General features: G+C 56.1%; 1 protein-coding gene across 4 annotated transcripts; it reads left to right on the forward strand.

Moving 5' to 3' along the window:
- Positions 1-1240: 1240 nt before the first annotated feature.
- On the forward strand, positions 1241-20143 carry BDH1 (3-hydroxybutyrate dehydrogenase 1). 4 transcript variants are annotated; one of them, XR_005010149.1, is made up of 8 exons: positions 2853-2955; positions 6524-6656; positions 7155-7227; positions 7818-7940; positions 10374-10515; positions 14311-14463; positions 17119-17999; positions 20057-20143. XR_005010149.1 is itself a non-coding variant. In XM_036753842.1 (7 exons), the coding sequence occupies exons 2-7, from the start codon at positions 6574-6576 to the stop codon at positions 17586-17588; spliced, it is 1044 nt and encodes a 347-aa protein (XP_036609737.1). In that variant the 5' UTR covers positions 1241-1319; positions 6524-6573; the 3' UTR covers positions 17589-20138. The 4 variants fall into 4 exon arrangements, 3 of the variants coding, with proteins under 3 accessions (XP_036609737.1, XP_036609735.1, XP_036609736.1); XM_036753842.1 differs by lacking the exon at positions 2853-2955 and adding an exon at positions 1241-1319 and having other exon boundaries at positions 17119-20138; XM_036753840.1 differs by having other exon boundaries at positions 17119-20138.
- The last annotated feature ends 535 nt before the right edge of the window (positions 20144-20678 follow it).

Below are 20678 nucleotides of genomic sequence, written 5' to 3' on the forward strand. Positions count from 1 at the left end.
CTCCCCCATCCCAAGATTCTGAAGGCGCCAGCCTCAGGCCCAAGTCTTCCGCCCGTTGTGGGCGGCTCAAGACGTGTTTGAGGGATGGATACAAGACTGCCTTCCTTTGTCACTTTCCTAGCACGCTTTTGTTCACGTATCAGCCATGGGGCAGAAGTAGGAGAGGCTGTAAAGAAGTGTTACCTACAGCCGAGATGTGCGGAGGAGAGGTGGGCTCTGAAGCCAAGAGGAAGAGAGGGAAGCTCTGGAGCCGAGGGAGTGTCGAGGAGGGGAGGGTCGAGAAGGGCCGAATAGGGGGTGTCGGCGGCCCCGGGGGTGCAGAGGGCAAGGCTCTTTGCTCCGTTCTGCAGGAGCTCTGGCCTCAGCACACCCACAATCCCAGCGACAGGTTGGGGTGGGGAGAGGGGCCTGACTCTCCCACTTTCAGAAGGAGAAGCTGCTGGACAGCAGAGCCCCTGCCCCGCCCCCCATTCGGCCCCGCACTGGGTTCTGAGCTGGAAACCTCTTCCCACTCTCAACCTTTATGCCAGGGACTGGGAGACCTCCCCAAAGAGCCCCTATCCTCAAAGCGCTTATATTCCTCTGCTGGGACCCAACGGGTGGGAGGCGGAGACGGGGGACCAGCGAGGGCTGAGCCTAGGCAGAAACCCGAGGGAGCCTTTCAAAAGGAGAGAAGGGGGTGGAGGGCAGGAGCTTCAGTCCCTCCAGCCTGGTACCCCTAAGGATCCTGAGACCCTGGGGGCCCAGGACTGAGGAGGGGAGTAGAGGCAGGGGGGATGAGGCAAGGCGAGGATGGGCGATGAAACCCCGCCTAGGCGGGCCCTTCAGGTTGGACCCAAGCTAGCAGTAGGCTGCGGCTGGGAAGAGAGCAAAGTCGTGGGCGGGGGGCCGCGGGCCCGATGCCAGCATTCGCAGGAAAAGCAGGAGAGACCCTGGAGGGGGTGACGCCTCTCCGCTCCCCCTCCTATTCGGCCGTCTCTGGCCAAGTCGGAGCCCAAGGGCCGCCTCCTGCTCTGCCCTTCTTCGGTCATCAGGAACCACTTTCTGCTCAACTCTATCCCCCTGCCTCTCCTCGGCGCTCCTGGGCAGGGGGCGGCTTCGCAGGGCACACCTGGGCGCAGCCAGTGAGCCGGGGATGGTGGGGAGCAGACCGGAGGAGGAATGAGCTCATTTCCTAGGTGAGAAGAAAGGCAACAACCCCACCCCCTTCTCTGAATCGTCCCGCCCCCCATTCATCCTTTTACGGAACGCAGATCTCTAAGCGCTCCTCTGAAGGGTCGCCGCAGCTGTCACCGCGCGGCTCGGCATGCATCTTGCAGGTAAAGGTCTCGGGGAGCCTGGAGGGGGACGGAGGGAAGAAGGTAGGGGGAGAGAGGGAGGCGGCGTGGGCAGGCGAGCTGGCCTCCCGAAGGAAGCGGCGGCCAGTCTCCCCGTCCTTCCGAGCGGGCCCGTCGCCCTCGCTTTCGCCCCCTGAGCCGCCCGGTACTCCAGGATGGCTAAGCCCCAGAGCGGGCGCGGGGGACCAGGCCTCCTTGGTATCTGCTAGGGATGCTGCAGAGCGGGAGGGCGTCCTCGGCCGCCTCGGCCGCCCTCCCTACCCTGCAAAGAGGGTGTCGCTGCTTCGCTCTGAGAGGAGGTTAAGGAGGGAGGAGCTCTGGTCCTACGCAATGGCCTTCCTCCGCCTGCGTCAGGCTCTGCTCCGCCCGAGTATGCTGCGGAGAGCCTTCCATCCCCTCCATCCGTTCCATGCCCTCCATTCCCTCCATGCCCTCCACCCACTCCATCCCCTCCCCCGTCTTGTGCCCGCGGAGGGGAGTCTGGCGCTCAGCCCGTGCGCTGCCCCTCTGCGTGGCCCAGGCCTCTGGGGCGGGGGCACCGAGGCGCCGGGAGACCCATCGAGGAGCCCAGGAAAGACCCTCACGGGAACTGCCCACCAGGTCCGGCCGCGCCCTTCGGGCACCTGGGGACTCGTGAGGGAGGGACTAAGACAGTCCAGAAGGCCGGAGGGTGCCCGGGGGAGGGAGGGGAGGAGGCAGGAGTCGCTGGCCTGGACCTTGTCCCAAGCCCCTACTCAGCTGACCGAGCAGAGGGTCCCGAGGCATTTAGCTTCCTCCCCAGCGTCTGGGTGGGGCGGGCCAGACTCTGGCCTCTCCGCCAACCCGAGCCCAGCGTTGAGCCAAGCCCCTAGGCGCGGCTGCTAGAATCGCCTTTCCAGGGCTGCGGGCGGGGACCGCTCTCCACCAATGGCCTGCGGTCTGGCCACCCAGCCCCTGGATGCTTTCCTGGGGGAGAGGAAGGCCTCGGCTGCCTGGCAGGAGCCCGAGCCCAGGATTCGTGGCTGCCCGGGGCTCCTAGACTGCCCGGAGCTGCGGCCTCCACGTCACTTTCTCCTGAAGGGCTGGGGAATGATGAGAGCGTTTCAGAGCCGGTCAGGGGCTTCTCTTCGCCGACCCATCGCCAGAGGTCTGCGGGGTCAGCTGAGAATAAGCCTTCTCCTCCCGCAGCCGAGCTAGGAACGTTCAGGAGAAGCAGGAGCCGACAGTCCCCTCCCCATTCCCTGCGCGCTGCGGCCTCCCGCCCCGCCCCCACCCCCCTGTAACCAGAATGGCCTTTGTTTTCTTTGAATGACTCAGCTCATCTCATGGAGCCTCTGGAGGCCCGGCTTGCTCTTCCGGGGCAGGAAGCCCAGAGAGCATGCCAGGAAGCAGACAACCTCCGGTGTGATGAGTCAGGGGGCTGGCTGAGGGGAGGTGTTAACGTCTACGCTAGGGGGAGGGGCCAGGTCAAGAACCAATCGGCCCTGGTCATTCAGGCTGCGCTTGACGATGTCAAAAACCCCATAAGAGGGGAGAGGACGGCTTGAAGAGCTCTTTCCTCTTCTGGTTGGCGTGGGAGCAGCGCCAGGGAAGCGTGCCTCGGGGCCAGCCCTTGTTCTCCCGCGGAGCCCGGATGTTGGTAACTATGAATTGTGTTGGGTCTGTCTGTTGATATTTGTAACTTGTTTGTGTTTTGGTTTTGAGGTTCGCGGTGCTGGTTTGTTTTCCCCCGAAGTAAGTCAGTGAATCTGCATAGGCTCTGTCTCTTGATGCTTGATGCTCCCCTGAACTAACTGAATGCTGGATTAAAGTAAGCTGGCCAGCCCCTTCACCGCGCTCTCCTTGTTTAAGCAGATAAAAAGAACCTGTGCTTTCCCGGCAGCCTCCTGGGTGCCGGCTGTGGGGGAGGGATCTTAAGCCCCCACGGAAGCTGCTAGCTGGGTTGTTAAAACACCCCCCCACCCCCCGGGGGCTCGCAGTGCTTTCTCTGCCGGGGGACTGGGGTGGGGGTGGGGGTGGGGGTGGGGGAGCAGCGAACGGGCTTCCACAGTGTGGATCTGCTTCAAACAGACATGGGACCGGCGGCATCTGGGGGCATCCTGCCTTTAACGGGCCGGACTTGAGACTGTGCTTCCGATCCCGGACAGGAGGGGGGACCTGAGAGCTCATCTAGGCTAACCTCAGAGGGGTGAAGCAAGAGGAAGGCCGCAGGGGCCACAGAGGGGGGCTCCTTCCTCATCCTCTTTGGTTGTTGCTGCTTTGAAACTGTCTCCTGGCCCTCCGTGACCAGGGTGGCCTCCCCTGGGGGCTAGCCTTCCGAGGGCGCGGTCTGACCATGTCACCCCACCGCACCCCATGCTGCTCAGTACACTGCACTGGTTTCCTCTTGCCAACCGTATCAAATATAAAATCCTCTTTGGCTTTTAAGCTCCTCCCTGACCTGGCCCCTTCCTACTTTCCAGCCTTCCTATTTGCCCCCGCCACACACACACACACACACACACACACACACAAATTCTGTGGTCGCGGGCCACCGGCTTCCTGGCTGGTCCTTGCACGGGACGCTCCCGTCTCCCCGCTCCAGGCATTTTCTCTGGCAGTCCTCCATGGCTAGAATGCTCTCCCTCCTCATCTCTCCCTCCTAGCTGTCCTCGATTCTTTTAGGTCCCAATTAAACCTTCCCCGGCCCCCATCAATGCCAGGGCCTTCCCTCATGCTCCTTTCTCTGCCTTAATCTCCAATTTACCCTGCATAGACTGTATTTGTACATGGTTGTTTGCATCTTGCCTCCCCCATTAGCCTGGGGGCTCCTCCAGGTCAGGGACTCTTATTTTTTCATCTTCACGCCCCCCCACCCCCACCCCGGAAGTGCTTAGCACACTGCTGGCCCGGACTGGATAGTGCCAGTGCACAGACTGAGCAGCCTGAAGTTAGGAGGACCTGAATCTGACTTCATACACCTACTAGCTGTGTGATCCTGGCAGGTCGATTAAATAGCTCTCTGCCTCAGTTTCCTCACCTGTAAAATGAGGCTCGTGATGGCGCCTGCTTCCAAGGTTGCTGTGAGGACAAAATGAGGTGATGTTTATAAAATGCTTTACAAGCCTCAAAGCCCTGTGTGAATGTTATTACTGTTATTAAGATCAAACCGTGCCCGATGACATCTGAAGTTCCTTCCTGCCCTGAGTCTCTGAGCCCAGGGAGGACCTTGGCGAGCCCAGAGCAAGGACAACTGTTGGGTCTGTGCTTGCCTCTGGGTGGAGACTGGCTGCCTCTTGCCTCCTCTAGGACACAAGGACATCTCAGGGGCATGTGACTTTTCTTCTTAAGGGCAAAGGAAAGGAATGTGCAACAGCAGCCTCTTCTGGTAGGAACCTGGACACCCTCTCTGGCAGACAATGAAGCCAAGATTCCAGTTATTTAATGGGAACAAATCCACTTTGGAGGGTGTGGCTGTCTCTGTGACTAAGCCTGAAACTGGCGGGCACTCAGCGTGCCGGGGGCCTTGCTCCCTGCCAGAACTTCAGGAGAAAGGTACAGGACTGGGTGAAGCTTTCTGTCCTTCCAGGCCCTTCAGGGTCTTGACTAGGACCTCTCCTTCCCTTGCTTCCGGGGCTCCCAAGTTCTCCCTGGGTGCCCAGGATACCCAAGAACAATATTGAGGGCTCCAGGACCAAGAGTGAAGGTATGAAAGATGAAGCCACCAGATTTCCCTTGGTCACGGCTCTCCTTGCCTGCCAACTTCTGGTCTTAACTTATGAAACTGAAAGATCCTGAGCACAAGTTGTCTACAAAACATTGTGAGAGTGGCCCAGTCATTTTGGAAAGCAACCGGCAACTGTTCTTGATGAAAACACCCGTACCCTCTGATCCAAAGATTCCACAGCTAGACGTATGTGTGCCAAGGAAGTCAGTGATAGGAAGAAAGCCCCAAAGGCCCCCCAATACTTACAGCAGCACTACCTTTTAGAATTGGGAAGAAAATAGAGGCCCAATTATTGGGGGATGGCTAACCAAGTTGTAGCATGTGAATGTGATGGAATATTTACTGCGCCCTAAGAAATAACAGATAGGGGAAAGACAGAGAAACCTGGGAAGATCTAAATGAACTGAGACAGAGTGAAGCAAGCCGAACCTAGAAAACAGGATTGGCACCGTGAGCACAAGCCAAGTCAAGAGGCATTTATTAAGCGCCTACTATGTGCCAGGCTCCGTGCTAAGTGCTGAGGGTAGAGAGAAAGGCAAACAACCAAACAGAAAACTCTTCAACAGTGAAACTGCCAAGAACACCGCCATGACACTGACCAAAATGGTCCCAAAGGAGAGTTGAGAAAACACCTCCATCCCCTCCTCATAGAGGCGGGGCCTGTGGGTGTGGAGTACAGTGCCGCTTGTGCTGTTAGACTGGTGGACGGCTTGGCTCCTCTCTTCTGATTCTTTGCTCCAAGTCATGGCTCATTGGGTGGGGGAGGTGGAGGTGGCTTTGGAAATGAGGGGGACAGAAAAACCAAGGCATCAGGCTGAATGAGAGCCAGAAGACGACTAGCGATGAGATCCAGGGTGGCCCACGGGAGAAACGAGAACTCAAAGGAAGCTGGAGGCAGGTGGGGAGGTTCTTCTTCTGAGATGTTGCAGCATCAAAGAGGCAGAAGCTGGAGAAAATCCCCAGAAGGAAGCCCCCAACCATCTGCTGTGCATCAGAAAAGGCAAAGAGCAGAGCCAGTGCCTCCCTCCCAGTAGAGGTGGGGGCTTCTGGGGGCCGAATGGTGTGTAGGCGGCTGAGGTGGTTTTGTTGGTTGTGAAGCCTTGCCTGATTCTCCTCCCCCACCCCTCCTCCTACTGGTTCTTGAACCTTCTTCCCTCTGAGATCTAACCCTGTATACATCTTATATGCACCCAATTATTTACGTGTTGTCCTCCATTGGAATGGGAGCTCCTTGAAGGCAGGGGCTGGGTTTTTGCCTTTCTTTGTACCTTCAGTGCTTCGCACTGTGCCTGGCACACAGTAAGCGCTTAATAAATGTTGATTTGTTGACTGACTGACTGGTTTTGCTTACTCATCATTCTTTGTTTCCAAGGAGGGTTCACCGGTGGAGGCCCTTTGGGAAATGATTTCACTGGCCCAGCCGGAAGCTGCCCTTGCTTAATACCCCAAAGGTTTGTGGGATCCTGCAGCCAGTGCCAACGCCCTCCATTTTCTGTTCCAGAACCAATAGAAGAAGTTTGAGGTTTAGCATCAAGTGAGCTTCTCAGAACAATGCTGGCTACCCGGTTCTCCAGGTCTCTGGCGAGGCTTGCCAGGAACCCCTCCGGTTTCCTAAATGTTCAGAATACCAAAAGGTAAGAAAGTAGGAAGGACCACTCTCCTGAAGCTTGACCAGGAAGTTCCTGTTACCATTCTCTGCTCAGGAGCATCGTGCTCAGTCCAGGGAAGGACAAGTAGGAGAGAGTCCAGAAGAGGGGGAGGACTTTGAGGCCGACCACCTGGGGCTGCTTGAGGGGCCTGGAAATGTTTAGACCGGAGGAGAGAAGATGCTCTATTAGTCATTCACTCAGAACCCCAGCTTTTGGGGGCATCACATCTGATCTGACTCAAGGTCAGCTCTAGGCCCCAGGGTGGGCTTGGTGGGCACAGTCCAGCCTGGAGTGCCCTCCAAAGCCCTGGGCTTTGGGTCTGCTCTCTGTTCCCATCTGCCTGCCCTCTTGGCTCTGGGCTTCCACGGCAAATCACACAGAGCTAAGGGAGAGTCCAGAGCCAAGTTCCAGCTAAGCTGTCCAGCACCCTAAATGTCCAAGCCCTGCCCTCTGCCCCCTTCACTGCTGCGTCTTTCCTTGCAGGCCAAGGCAAGAACTGCCCCAAACACATTCCACCGTGGCTGGCTCAAAGGCCTTTGGGACCCAAGGAGGAGAGGTGAGCAGCCTCGCTGTTTCTGAGACGCCAGGCCTTCAGTTAGAATGTGGGGAAAGTGCAGGGAACCCCCTGAGCAGACTCCTCAGCCTTGGTGATGAGACTGGTATCAGGGTCTTGATTTAGGTCCTGATGACCCTAGGTTCCTTTGGAAGGGGGTGAGGGTGCGGAACCATTTCCTAGACCCTAATGAAGAGCCTCTGACTTCTTCCTGAAACCAGGGTCTAAGGAAGGAGCATGACCAACAAGAGAACCCCATAAATATAAACGGCCATCTTGCCACTGGCTCCTCTCAGGCAGCCGATAAGCATTTATTAAGTAGCTACTCTGTATACTGGCCAAGGTCCCCCGATGGTCAGTGCTGGAGTCAGTGTCAGCACCCACTCCCAGCCTCTGGTCTCGTCTGGGATGCAGGCTCAGGCTCCCTCTCTTTTCTCTTGGAGACTTGAGCCCCCATCAGTGCTGGTTGCTCTTAGTTTCTTGAAGAGTTGGCCGTGTCCCTGGGGTTCCTTTCCCTCCCCTCCCCACCCTTTGGGATGCCAGGGTTCCAGAGCAGGTTCATTAACAGGCCTCCTCTGGGTCATGTGCTTCAGCCTCCCTCACAGCTCCACAATAAGGCTGTGTTAGTCACCGGCTGCGACTCGGGCTTTGGCCTCTCCATGGCCAAACATCTGCACTCTCAGGGCTTCCAGGTGTTTGCCGGCTGCCTTTTCAAGGTAGGAAAGGGCCACCTGACAGATCTTGGTGGGTGCCCCACCTCCATACCCCTCCTGTGCACTCCCCACCTTTCCTGGCCCCTCCCCCTCTCTGGGCATCATCACAGGCTCCACCTCCAGGATCTCCCTGCCTGGGTGGGCCACTGGCCAAGCAACTAGTCAGGATGGGGAGCTGGAGGACCCTGAGGACCCTGGCTCCTTGGCTGCTGCAGGCACTGCCTGCCCTGGGCACACAGGCACTCACTCTGACTCTATGTTGTCATGGCCCCACGTTGGGTCTACCACTGTAGTCATGGGATCCTCCAAGCTGGAAGGGCCTTCAGAGGCCCAAATTCTCTGTTTTACAAATGAGGAAACTGAGGAAAAGCTTTTGCCTGGAGCCAGGATTCAAACTTGGGTTCTGTAACCCCAAATTCTGTGGTCTTCCCACAGACATTTGCAAATGCCTGGAAGCCCATATTCTTGTAGCCTCAGGTTTACACAGTACCCTTAGACATGTACCCTTGCCCTGCTCTGTGCGTACACCCCTAGCAGAGGTCTGGGTCACCAGTGGATTTCACTAGAGGAGGTGGAAGCTCATGGACTAGGCTATTTGAAGGGAAGGCACAACCCTGTCTTGTTCCAGGAAAGGCTGATTGATGGTGGTCCCACTCACAGGTCTCTCCCTGCAGACCAGGGCCTCCACCGGGGCTCTGTGTCTCCTCCCTGCCCCTTCCCAGCCAGGGACCCCGTCCCTCCTCATCACCAGCCAGGGGTTCCTTCCCTCCTCCTCCTTCCTCCTCCATGGTTCCTTTGGGGTCTCTGCTCTGGCTGCTGAGGCTGGAAGTGCCCCAGCCAGAGTCCATTCCCCCGGAGGGAGGTCTTTTCTCGAGCTCTCTCGTTTTCTCCACTGTCTCCTGGCCCTTTCCTGACCTCCTCTGGGTGGCTCCGGGTCAGGAAAGCTCCTCCTGGCCCTGAGTTCTTAATGTTCTCTCATCTCTGAAGCCTGGGCCCTTTGTCTGAACTTTCCAAGGGCAATCCTAGAATGCCCCAAGCAGAGGGGCCGGGGAGGGCCTCCTCTCCACGCCTGTCCATGTCATCCATGCCTCTTGTGTCCTCCCATGTTCTCCTGCCCCTGTCTTCTGAGCTCAGGGGATGGTCCGGGGTCTCCAGAAGATCTCTTTTCTCATGCCTCTCATCCCAGTCTGCAAGATGGGCTCTGGGACCAGCAGCAGCTTGTTCACCTGCACTCTGGACAGTCAGAATAATTGCTTTTAAAAGCTCTGAAAATAATTGACTCCACTATAATGCTGATACTCCAGCTTTTCAAGATCTTCCTGGATCCCAACTCCCCTTGGGTGTTTGCTCTCCCAGCTCCATGTTGTGTAAAAATTTGCCAAGCACACCAACTCTGCCTCCATCTCTGCCACTGATCAAACTGTTACACAGAATGGGGCCAAGCTCAGAGCCCTGGGCCCCTCCCCTGGAGACCTGTCCACAAACGGGCCAGATACCCTCACAATGACTGGGCTATTTCACCCACATCTCTCTGTTTTCCACAATCACGGCAGGAGAGATTTTGAACGATGCTTTGCTGATCTCTAAGGGCTGTCTTTTCTTTCTTCCCATCTCAAGTGAGTCTGGCCTGATTTCTTGAGTAAGGCTGGCTGGCTCTTTGGAACACTGAGGTGTCAAAAACCAGCCCTATCATGACTTCATCGAGAATTCTCCTCGGTGTCAGTCAAGGGCACATGTTGGTGTTTTGGACCCTCTCTTCTTTTTAAAGAAATCAGATCAACATTGGCCCTTCTCCAGGCCCCTGGTGCCTCCTGGCTTCTCCAGGTCTTTGGGTCAGAAGGCCCATCTTCCAGCACATTTTCTCTGAATCCTGCAGGAGAGGGACACCCAGCCTGGTGGCCAGAGGCTGCCCCACCATCTCCCAATCTCTCTGGGGTTCAGACTCAGACTAAGCCGCTTTGGCTTGTCCTTGGGAGGGAGCAGAGATCCAAGGAAGAGTCTGGGGTTCTACTGTCTCACTGCCATGCTTTGGAGCTGGAAGGGGCCTAGAGGCTACTGAGTCCAAACTGCACATTTCACAGATAAAGAAACTGAGGCATTCTTGGGAACCAGAGGCAGGGAACCAGACACCTCCTCTCTCCCTCACTGGAGGGCCCCTAGAAGAGTCTGGGTGGCCACCCATGGGGACATTGTAGTGGAAATTTCAATGGTCACTGAGCTTTCTCCCTGCTCCCATGTGTGGTGAGGAGTGGATTGGAACTGGGGACTTTTTCTCTGAGGGAACCCTTCCCCTTCTGAGCTCCAGGATGTTTCTGGGAGTCCCTGTTGCAGGTACCTTCCCACTCTGCCTGCTGTCCTTCTCAGCTCAGTTTTTACTGGGTCAGAGGTCAGTCTTAACCCAGGCTTCTGGTGTGTGTGTGTGTGTGGTGTGCCTAGGATAAAGGAGAAGCAGGTGCCAAAGAGCTGGATGCCATGAATTGTAGCCGGATGAAAACTGTCCAGCTGAATGTCTGCAAATGTGCTGAGGTGAACAGTGCCATAGAGATAATCCAGGAGAACCTGAAAGACCCCAAGAAAGGTAGGTTGGGTGTCCCAAGGACCAAGGATTTTCTGAAGTGATAGACTGGGAATAAGGCAATCTCCCCTCCCCCGCCCTTTGGCCCCCTCCACTGATGGAGGCTAAGAAGGGTCATCAGGGAGAGGACAATGGGCTGGAGAGAGGCCTTAAAGCTCGAAGCAGCTACTAGGCCTCAGCCACAAACCCAGAAGGCCAACAGTGGCCTCCTTCCCCTCCCAAGAACAACTTGTATTTAGGACTTTTTTTGAACATCTGAATTGTTTCCAATCCACCCCACCCACACCCAGAATAATAACTTTGCCTTTCCTGATCTATGCACATGTTGGCAAACTCCAGCACCCAGCGCAATGTTTGGCATACAGTAGGTGCCAAATAAATGTGTGTTGAATGGGATTGGTGGGAGAAAGAGGCTCTTGGAAAGAGGAGTGGGTGGTTTATCAGCACCATTCAAAAAGTGTTTTTACGAAAAAGAATGTACCGGAACATGGATGCATCATAAGCTTTTAATAATACTTGTTGACTGACTGACAAAACCATGAAAAAGTGCAAAATAAAGGCTGTGCTTTGGGGAGAAATTTGAATGCTCAGAGGACACTGCACTGTCACATCTGAGAAAATAACCCCGGTGTTTATAGATGTAAGTTTGGTTTTTAATTGCAAAAATAAATAAATGCAAAATTGAAAAAGCTTGAAAAGCCCAGGGGATGAGAGAAGTGGCCCTGGTAGCTGCTCTCCCAAAGGTCAAGGTCAGTCCATGCCCAAGGGGCAGCCAGTGTTCCCCTCTCTGTCTTCCTCCAGTGCTGAGGCTCCTGGCTCTCAGAGGCTCGCCAGGTGCGCTAAGTCCTCGCTGGTCCCAGCAGGCTCCACGGGCCTGGAGATGCCCACGTGCAAGGGTCTGGGTGCTACTGTGACTAACAGAGACTGATGACCTCAGCTGCGGAGAAAGGCTCCCAGAGAAGAAAGAATGGTTAACCCAGAGTTCATGCTTGGGATGGTCCAAAGACAAAGACAGCAGTCTCTCTCTCTCTCTCTCTCTCTCTCTCTCTCTCTCTCTCTCTCTCTCTCTCTATCTATCTATCTCTCTCTGTCTCTCTCTGTCTCTCTGTTTCTCTCTGTCTCTGTGTGTCTCTCTTTCTCTGTCTCTCTGTTTCTCTCTGTGTGTCTCTGTCTCTTTCTCTCTCTGTCTCTGTCTCTCTCTCCCCTCTGTCTCTGTGTCTTTATCTGTCTCTCTCCCTCTCTCCCCTCTCTCTCCTTCTTTTTCTCTCTCCCTCTCCCTCCTCCCTTCTCTCTTCCCCTCTCCTCCCTTCCCCAACCTTTCCCTCTCCTCCCCTCTCCTTTCCTCCATCACACACAGACAAACACAGAAACAGACAGAGAAAGAGAAACAGAGACAGAGAGACGGATGTTTTAATGAAAAAAGTCTAGGTGCCCTCAGGCTCTGAGGGGCCTCTAAAGGACTGTGTGTCAGTGTCTTGGGGTGGGGCCCATGAAGGCCTGGCATGTCTGCCCCCCTCCCCACCCCTTCCCTTCTGACAAGGCTTTCCCCTCACTGCCTGCCTTTCCATTGTGTGCCTGACACAGAGCATTGTGGGCAGAGTCACTCACTGCCACAAGGACCTGGTGACCTCAGGAGAGACTCTTCCCTATCCTGAGCCTCAGTTTCCCCTGGATGACCTCTGAGGTCCCAGCCAATTCTAAAGCTGTGATCCCATGACCAGCCTTTGGGAGGCACTGTCCTCCAGACCATCCTTGTGCCCAGAGAAACCAGCCACAGGTTGGGTGTGAATGACCCAGAGATTGTGAACAGGCGGTGGTGGTGGCTGGGGGCCGGGTGTCGGGGGATCCCAGCAGTGGCCGCCATTTGTGGGGTACAGTAGACAGAAGCTGAGTGCTAGGTTCAAATCCTGCCTGTGATGCTTGTTACCTGGGTGACCTTGGACAGGTCCCTTTTGTAAGAGGAGGCTGCCTAAGACTCGACGGCCTCTAAGCAAAGCGTTGGTTCCCTCCAACCTCATAACCATCCCCCCATAGACTACTGTGTCTCTGGTTTTACAGGTGAGGAGACTGAGGCAGCGAGGTGGTCACTTGCCCACCATCCCATAGCTAGTGAGGGTCAGGCAGGGTTCATACCTGATCTCTCCCACCAATGCCCCCTCAGAGGGAGGGACTGAGCCAAGAAACAATCACCTACTGATGACCACATGCTTAGGGTGTGCCAAGCCCTTTGGGGACCACTGGAAGGAGGACTACCCAAAAGGGGATGTGAGGAAGTGGGACAGCCCCATGCAAAGGCACTGAGGTGGGAGAGGGGATCTGGAAATCCACAAGTGCCTGTTTTGGGATGTGAGGCCAGAAAGGCCTGGCCAGAGGAGGTGGCCCTAGTCTCCATCTTGAGCTTCTAGGCCTGCAGGGGCTGCATTCCACATGACCTTTGCCCTCCATCCTAGGGGGCTTCAGCAGCCTCTTGACCCGCCTGTGTGGCTCTCTCCTCTTTATCCCCAGTGGGAATGACGGCCCCTCCCTACTGCCCAGAAGCCTTGGGGGAGAGCCAGGTCTGAGGCCCCTCTGGCATGGCTGTCCATGGCATTCTGGTCATTTCCTCAGCTCCCCCTCTGCCCTGTCTCAGGAGCAGGCACTCTGTTTATTCTTCCTTGGAGTTCAGTAGTGACCAGGACTTCTTGGCCGTGGGCCAGCCTTGCCAGCATCTCTGACCCTGGCATGAACCTCTTGCCATAGTGGCTGGGGGATCTCAGTTGAATAAGATTTCATGTCAGCATCTCAGGGAAAAGATGCTGCCTGAGTCAGGCATTCCCAGGTGCCCCAGGGAAGTGAGTGATGAACTCTGCTTGCCTTTCCAGCTTCCCAGGCAAGGCTTGGTCCTCTCCCCTCACAGGGAAGGAAGCCGAGGGTACATCTTCCTGGCTGAGTCAGCAGCTGCTCAAGCCTCAGCATGTCTGCAGGGCTGGGCTGGGCTGGGCTGGGCTGGCAGGAGGGTAAGGCAGGGGGGCACAGCTCCAGGGTGGGGAGGGGGCAGAAAGACGCCTTTTTCCTCCAGGCCCCTGGACTTGGAGATGCTGCCAGGTTTCTGGGAGGATTCCACCTACCCTTTGACACCCAGTGATTTCCTTTTCCTAATGAATGCCCTTAATTCTCCTTAATTGAAGGAACCAAAGGGCAGCAAATGAAGACTTAATTTGGGGAGCAGGAAAGGCAGGCAACTTGAGAGAATTGGCTCCCCTTATTTACCCAGTGTTCTCTGATTAACCCCAAAAGGAAAGGCAGGTCAGAGTAGTGTGTGTGTGTGTGCGCGTGTGTGCAAGCACATGTGTTGTGCCAGCGCACACACACACACACACGCACACTCTGCCCAGCCCTGCCTGGAATGCTCTTCCTCTCCCCTCTGCCTCTTGGTTTCCTTCAGAGCTCAGTTCATCGGTGCCCTCCCCTGGGAGGCCTCTGCTTCCCTGCCCACACTAGACCGTTTCCCTCCTAGAAATCACCTTACATTTTCTTTGTACATCTGTTAGATTGACTTCTATAGGTCTCTATCTGTAGAATGTAAGCATTGAGGGAAAGGCCTCTCCTCTTTTCTTTGCACTGCTAGTACCTGGCACACAGTGGGTACACAATAAGTGCATGTGGATGGGTTCAAGTGTTTCTTTTGGGGTGTTGTGGCAGGTCCCTGGGAGATGCGACCCTGAGGGCCAGAGGACGCTGGGCCAATGGCAGGCAGAATGTGATGGCCCCGGTTCTGCCCATACAGAGGCTGTTCCTTTCTCCCCTGAATCATTCCAGGGCTGTGGGGGCTGGTGAACAACGCGGGCGTCTCAACCTTTGGCGAGGTGGAGTTCACCAGCATGGAGACCTACAAGGAGGTTGCCGAGGTGAACTTGTGGGGAACAGTCCAGACAACCAAGGCTTCCCTCCCACTCCTTCGAAGGGCCAGAGGTGAGCATGGCCCCTTCCCAGTAAGCGGGCACCTGGTCAGCGGGCACTTGATCGGTGGGTACCCAATCATTGGGCCCCCTGAAGTGTGTATCACTGGTCTCCCAGGCCTCAGGCCCAGAGGAGCTAAGACTGATACCTCTAAATCAACAACCTCACCTCGGAGAAGAGAAGTAAGATCCTTCCCCAGGGAAGAAGTAGGTGGGTGGATTTGAATCCAGGCCTTGTTGGCCACAGGGATCTTAGAGACCACAGGGTTTAGAAGCACAATCCCCCAACCTGCTGATGACTTCAGAGCCCAGGTCTGAGCCCTGCTCAGGAAGGGTCAGGAGCTCCTCACTACATCTAGGAACCAGTTCTGTCTAGTTAGGCTCCCCCCTGTCCTTCCAGACTGATCCCTCACAACTGCCCTTCTCTCCTCTTACTGGAAGCCTTCACACATCTTCCCAGGCATTCCCTCTACTAGTAATGCTTACTCTGTTGGTTCAAGGGGTCCCCAAAGTCTTGATGTGGCTGTAGCTGCACCAAGACTTTGGGGACACCCTGGACTTTGCATGTGCTTCTCTGTGTACATGGTGCCATTTACAAGCTCCTCCTCTGACTTGAGACAACCTCCAGGGAATTGGGGTGGTGGTGAGGAAGAGGAGGTGGACAGGAGCAGGAATCTGTTCCTAACTGGAAGGAATCCTGCCCCTTCTGACCATCCCAGTCTACAGGGATAGTGTGTCAGTTCTAGTTCTCTCTCTCTCTCTCTCTCTCTCTCTCTCTCCCAGTCTATCCATCCATCCATCCATCTGGTCTATCATCTATTTCTCCATCTATCTATGCATCCATCTACGCCTCCATCCATCCATCCATCTATCCAACTATCCATCCATCCATCTCTCTATCCATCCATCTACCTATGTCACTATCCATCCATCCGCCTGTCCATCTATCACCTATCTCTCTATCCAACTATACATCTATCTACCCATTTGTCTATCCATCTGTTTATCAATCCATCCATCCATTTCTCTCTCCATCCACCTATCTCTCCATCCATCCATCTGTCCATCTGTTTATCATCTATCCATCTACCATTTCTCTATCTAGCCATCCATCTCTCTCTCCATCTGCCTATCTCTCTATCCTTCCATCCGTCTGTCCATCTGTTGATGATCTATCTATTCATCTATCTATCCATCTATCCATCCATCTATCCATCTAACTACCATTTATCTATCTAGCTATCCATCTATCTAGCTATCTCTCCATCCATCTATCTCTCCATCTCTCCATCCATCCATCCATCTATCACTTCACCCATTCCTTCATCCATCTATATTTCTTTCAGCCTCTCCACCATCCATCATCCTTCTGCCTGTATCTCCATCTATCCATCTACCCATTCATCCTTCTCTCTGTTCCCCGACTCCAGCACCACACCCATTTGTGAAGGACCTCCTGTGTACAGACCACTTTCCTGGGCAAGATGAAAAACAGTCCTTGTCTTCATGGAGCTAATGTCGTGTAGCAAGCACAGGGGCAGAATAGGATGCATAGCCCATTAAGTATAATGCCCAGCAGGATAGCTCCCACTGGAGTGCTCTAGACTGAGAGAAGAGGGTGGGAAGAGGAGGTGGCCCCTGACCTGGGCTTTGTTGAAGGTCAAGGTTTCTGAGGAGTACAAAGGAGGAGGGAGAGAACCCCGGCCCAGAAAAGCAGCCTTTGTGGGGCAGGGAAGGGCAGGCTTGGGTCAGTTGGGCTGGAATGGAGAAGGCGGCTTATGGGGAGCTGAGGGCCAGACTGGGCAGCAAGGGCTTTCAGGGCCCAGTCGAAGGATGGGGATCTCACTGCTGAAGGTGATTGGGCAAAGTGTCACATGAAGACTAGTGCTTAGGAAGATGACAAGTGGCTGCTGAAGAGAGGATGGATGGGGGGAAGAAAGGTGCTGGAATCAGGCTGTGTGAGAGACTTCTGATCCCCCGGGGAAGAGGCAAGGGAAGGAATGCCAGTGAAAGATGGTAGACATGTCAGATCGCTAAGACTTGGTTGGGTGAGGGGTGAGGAACTGAAGGTTTGAGGTTGAGGTTGAGCTTGGGGGCCTGGATGAGGGTGCCCCCTGCCTGCCCCCACCAGAGATGGAGCCAGTCTGAGGACTGGGGCTTGAGCCCACTCCTGAGGCTTGCTCCCTGTGATGCTCTGGACGGGCGCCCTCCCTTTTCAGGCTCTCAGTTTCCCTGGTAAAATAAAGGGGTTGGGCTGGATGATTCAGATCCTGCCTTCTATCCCTGTCTCCCTCCATTGTAAGTGGCCCATGATCCCTCAGGACTAGCGGATGACCAAGAACATCGCAGTCTGGGGCCTGTTGTCTCCTTCTGGCTCTGGCGCCCCAGACTGCCCCACGAAGGAGCGTTCAGGCAGATGTCCTAAAGGCCGCCAGACCTTGTTAAGAACTGGGGAGGTAGGAAGGAGGGAACTGAGAAGCCAGCCAGTGCAGCTTTGACTTGGCCAAGAATCCTCCCCCCAGGGGGTCATTTGGCTTCAGTCCGAAGCCCTGGAGGGTGTGGGTGTAGAGGGGAGGAGTGCACCGTGCCCCCCCGCGCCCTCCCACCGATGCCGGCTTCCCCGGCGGCGGTGCCAGCGCCCACGGGCCGGTCCACACCCTCTCCGCAGGCCGGATCGTCAACATCAGCAGCATGCTGGGCAGAATGGCCAGCGCCGCCCGGTCCGCCTACTGCATCACCAAGTTTGGGGTGGAGGCCTTCTCCGACTGCCTGCGCCACGAGATGTACCCGCTGGGCGTCAGGGTCAGCGTGGTGGAGCCCGGCAACTTCATCGTCGCCACCGGGCTGTACGGCCCCGAGCGCATCCGGGCCATAGCCCACAAGATGTGGAACGACCTCCCCGAGGTGGTGCGTCGGGACTACGGCCGCGAGTACTTCGACGAGAAGGTCCAGCTCATGGAGGCGTACTGCCGCAGCGGCTCCGCAGACATCACGCCCGTCATCGAGGCCGTGCACCACGCGCTGACCTCCAAGGCGCCCTACACCCGCTACCACCCCATGGACTACTACTGGTGGCTGCGCATGCAGATCGTCACGCACGCCCCCGGGGCCTTCTCCGACATGATCTATGGCCACTGAGGGCCGGCGCCGGGGCCAAGCAGAGCCTTTGCTAGCTCCCCTGCCTCCGAGTGTCTTTGCCTCGGGGGTCCGGCCGGGATCGGAGCCGGGGGTGGGATGGGGGGCGGGCTCCGGGAGGGAGGACGGGGCTGGGCTCCGCCGGAGAGAGACCCCGAAAAGGCCGATCCTGGGCGGGCGAGCGAGCAAAGACGCCGAACCAGTCCTGGGCGCCGTTCCGAGCCAGAGGTCCGGCTCTGGGGGCAGTGGCTGCTGGGGACTCATCCACTCGCTCCCTCACTCATTCGTTCCTTCAGTTTATCAAGTGCCTACCACCCGCAGCAGCACCGAGCCGGGCCCAGCACAGAGGAAAAGAATTCCTTTCACTCTTATCCCCCCCGCTTCACGTGGCTAATTGAGAGCTGACTGCCCCAGGTGAGCCCTGGTAGATGTCAGGTCACAGTCATTTCAGCCTAGATCCTCTGTCTCTCTTTCCTGTCCCTTCCCCGCCCTCCCCTCCCCTCTCCTCTTCCCTCTGCTCCCCTCTCCCTCCCCCTTCCCTCCTTCTCTCTCTGTCTCTGTCTCTCTGTCTCTCTCTGCCTCTCTCTGTCTCTGTCTTTGTCTCTCTCTGCCTCTCTATGTCTCTGCTTCTCTCTGTCTCTGTCTCTGTCTTTCTGTTTCTCTCTGTCTCTTTACCTCTCTCTGTCTCTGTCTGTCTCTGTCTCTATCTGTCACTCTGTCTCTGTCTATCTTTGTCTTTGTGTCTGTCTTTCTGTTTCAGTCTCTCTCTGCCTCTCTCTGTCTGCCTCTCTCTTTGTGTGTCTCTCTGTCTCTGTTTCTCTACCTCTCTCTGTCTCTGTCTTTGTCTCTCTCTGCCTCTCTATGTCTCTGCCTCTCTCTGTCTCTGTCTCTATCTGTCTCTCTGTCTCTGTCTTTGTCTCTCTGTCTCTGTGTCTGTCTTTCTGTTTCAGTCTCTCTCTGCCTCTCTCTGTCTGCCTCTCTCTCTGTGTGTCTCTCTCTGCCTCTTTCTCTGTCCCTGTCTCTGTCTCTCTCTCATGCATCCAGCACTGGATGGAGCTGCTCCCTCATGACTGATTCAGTAGGTAGGCCTCCCAGAGGCAGCACTCAGAAGGGGTGAGCCCAGTACCCAGCTCTCTTCAGTGTGTTCATCTCTCCTCCTAGATTCATCCCGAGTCTGAGATGTGATCCAGAGGTGGGGGTGGAAAGGACAGTGGTCAGGAGTTCGAGGGAAGGCCTTCTTCTCAGTCAAACCCTGTGCTTCCCTCCCCTAGCAGCTGCCAGGCTCCCTCATGGCTACGCCAGAGCTAAAAGAGAGATAAATTTGGTTGTATTGCCACCCAGAACAATGACCTTCTCACCCATTGTGGCAGGACTATATGCTTTCTACCTCCAGGGATGGGGAGATCACTATCTAGCAAGGCAACTTGTGATTAGACAACTCTGGAAAGTTCTCTCTTCCTTCCCTGGACCCTGCACTGGCCACCTAGTCGTCCCCCAGAGTGCTGCTAGGTCTGCCCTCCAGAAGCCCTCCTATTGTTTTTGGAGGCTTACATCTTTCCCACCTCTCCAGGTGCCTGGGGCCTGAAGGCTGTCTCAGACCGGGGGCACCATGAGCCAGGGCCATGGTTGGAGGTCCTTTAGGGAGGCCCTGCCTGGGGCCCTCACCTGTGACCATGGGGCCACCACAAGTGCTCCCCCTGTGCCATCTGGGGGCAGTGGATTCCACTTGTCAGCTAAATCTCTCGATGGGGAAATACCCAGCCCAGCCCAGAGATCCTGTCTGCCAGTCTGTGTCCTCTTCCCCTACTTCATGGAAGGCTCCAGCACCACCCCCCTAGGAGGAGTGTCCTGGGCTCCAGGGCAGTTCTAGAACCTTGATGAGGCTGCTCTGCCCTCCTGAGCTTGGGGCCTAGCTCTGCCCCTGGGCCTCTCCCACTTCAAGCCACTTGTCAGGTCTATTGATGACCACCAAGGCTGACTGAGAGGCAGGAGGCCAAGATCTGAACCTCACCTCTGTCTCTGCCTCCTACTACCACTTATGCCTTCTTCCCAGCACCTGGTGGCAGCAGTGGGGGCAGGGCAGAATCAGGATCTGTACCCAGAATGAATGGAGGGTCCACCCTGCTGCTGGGAGGGCTTGTACCCAAGAAACAGTAGCTGGCCTGGGCACCACTGAATTGGGCCTCCTAGAGGACATTCAGATCCTTAGCCCAGCCCCTCTCCTCCTCGGTGCCTGGAGCCAGTGGCTTCTCCCCCTGGAATGTGACTGGCCCTGAATTCCTGGAGAGGCACTAGCCTGGGGGAGGCAGGCAGAGGGGCAGGCCCAGCCCTGCTCCCGTGATTCTGGCCCTGCTGCCACTGGCTGAGGTGGAGGGACAGGAGGAGCCCCGACTTGCCCTTAGGCAAACCTCAGGGCTCCCCAACCTGGCATCTTGCCTCCAGCCCTCAAAGGTCCTTCTGTTTCCTTCCAGAGAGAATCCTGACTCAGGCAGCCTTGAAGGCAGTAATTCAGGAAGCTGTAATTAAAGGCATGATTAAATTGAGGGAAATGGATGTGGCCTCTGGAGAGCTGCATTAGTGGGTCAGTGGGTGAGCTTGGGTCTGGCCAGCAGGTGAAGAGGAGGAGGGAGAGGGGATCAGGAAGAGGGAGGAGGCTGGCTCCAGGGTCCCCCCACCACTGCTTCTGCCAGGGCTGCTGAGCCGGAAGCTGGGAGACCCTCCATTGCAGAAAACCAGATCCTTCCTGAGGACGCCTACTTAGGAAGGAGCCAGAGCGGCTCTTGAGGGGTGGGGGAGCAGGGAGCTGCAGGAGCCCAGGTTCTGGGATCTAATTCAGCCATTCTGATGTCCTCTCTGCCTCAAAGCCTGTGCTCCCATATGGCATAAAGAGCCTCAGGTGTAGCATCTGAGGCCTGGGCTTCGGCCAGCTACAAAACCAACCTGCCAAGGAGGGAGGGAGGGGAGGGTGCTCGTGGCCGAAGTGGCCCAGGCTTGGTGCCCAGGCTAAGCAGGCTCCATCTGGTGACGTCCCCTGAGGCGCCTTCTTCAAGGGAAGACAGCCAGCTCCACAGCAACGACAGGGCATACACATGT

The sequence above is a fragment of the Trichosurus vulpecula genome, chromosome 4 (genome assembly GCF_011100635.1).
Source record: "Trichosurus vulpecula isolate mTriVul1 chromosome 4, mTriVul1.pri, whole genome shotgun sequence".
In the NCBI taxonomy this organism is placed as follows: domain Eukaryota; kingdom Metazoa; phylum Chordata; class Mammalia; order Diprotodontia; family Phalangeridae; genus Trichosurus; species Trichosurus vulpecula.

Bases quoted from the DNA above. Each gene is read 5' to 3' on its own strand.
- BDH1 (XM_036753842.1), top strand. From the start codon at position 6,574: ATGCTGGCTACCCGGTTCTCCAGGTCTCTGGCGAGGCTTGCCAGGAAC. The intron at 6,657-7,154 runs GTAAGAAAGTAG...CTTTCCTTGCAG, and splicing joins AATGTTCAGAATACCAAAAG to GCCAAGGCAAGAACTGCCCC. The intron at 7,941-10,373 runs GTAGGAAAGGGC...TGGTGTGCCTAG, and splicing joins TTGCCGGCTGCCTTTTCAAG to GATAAAGGAGAAGCAGGTGC.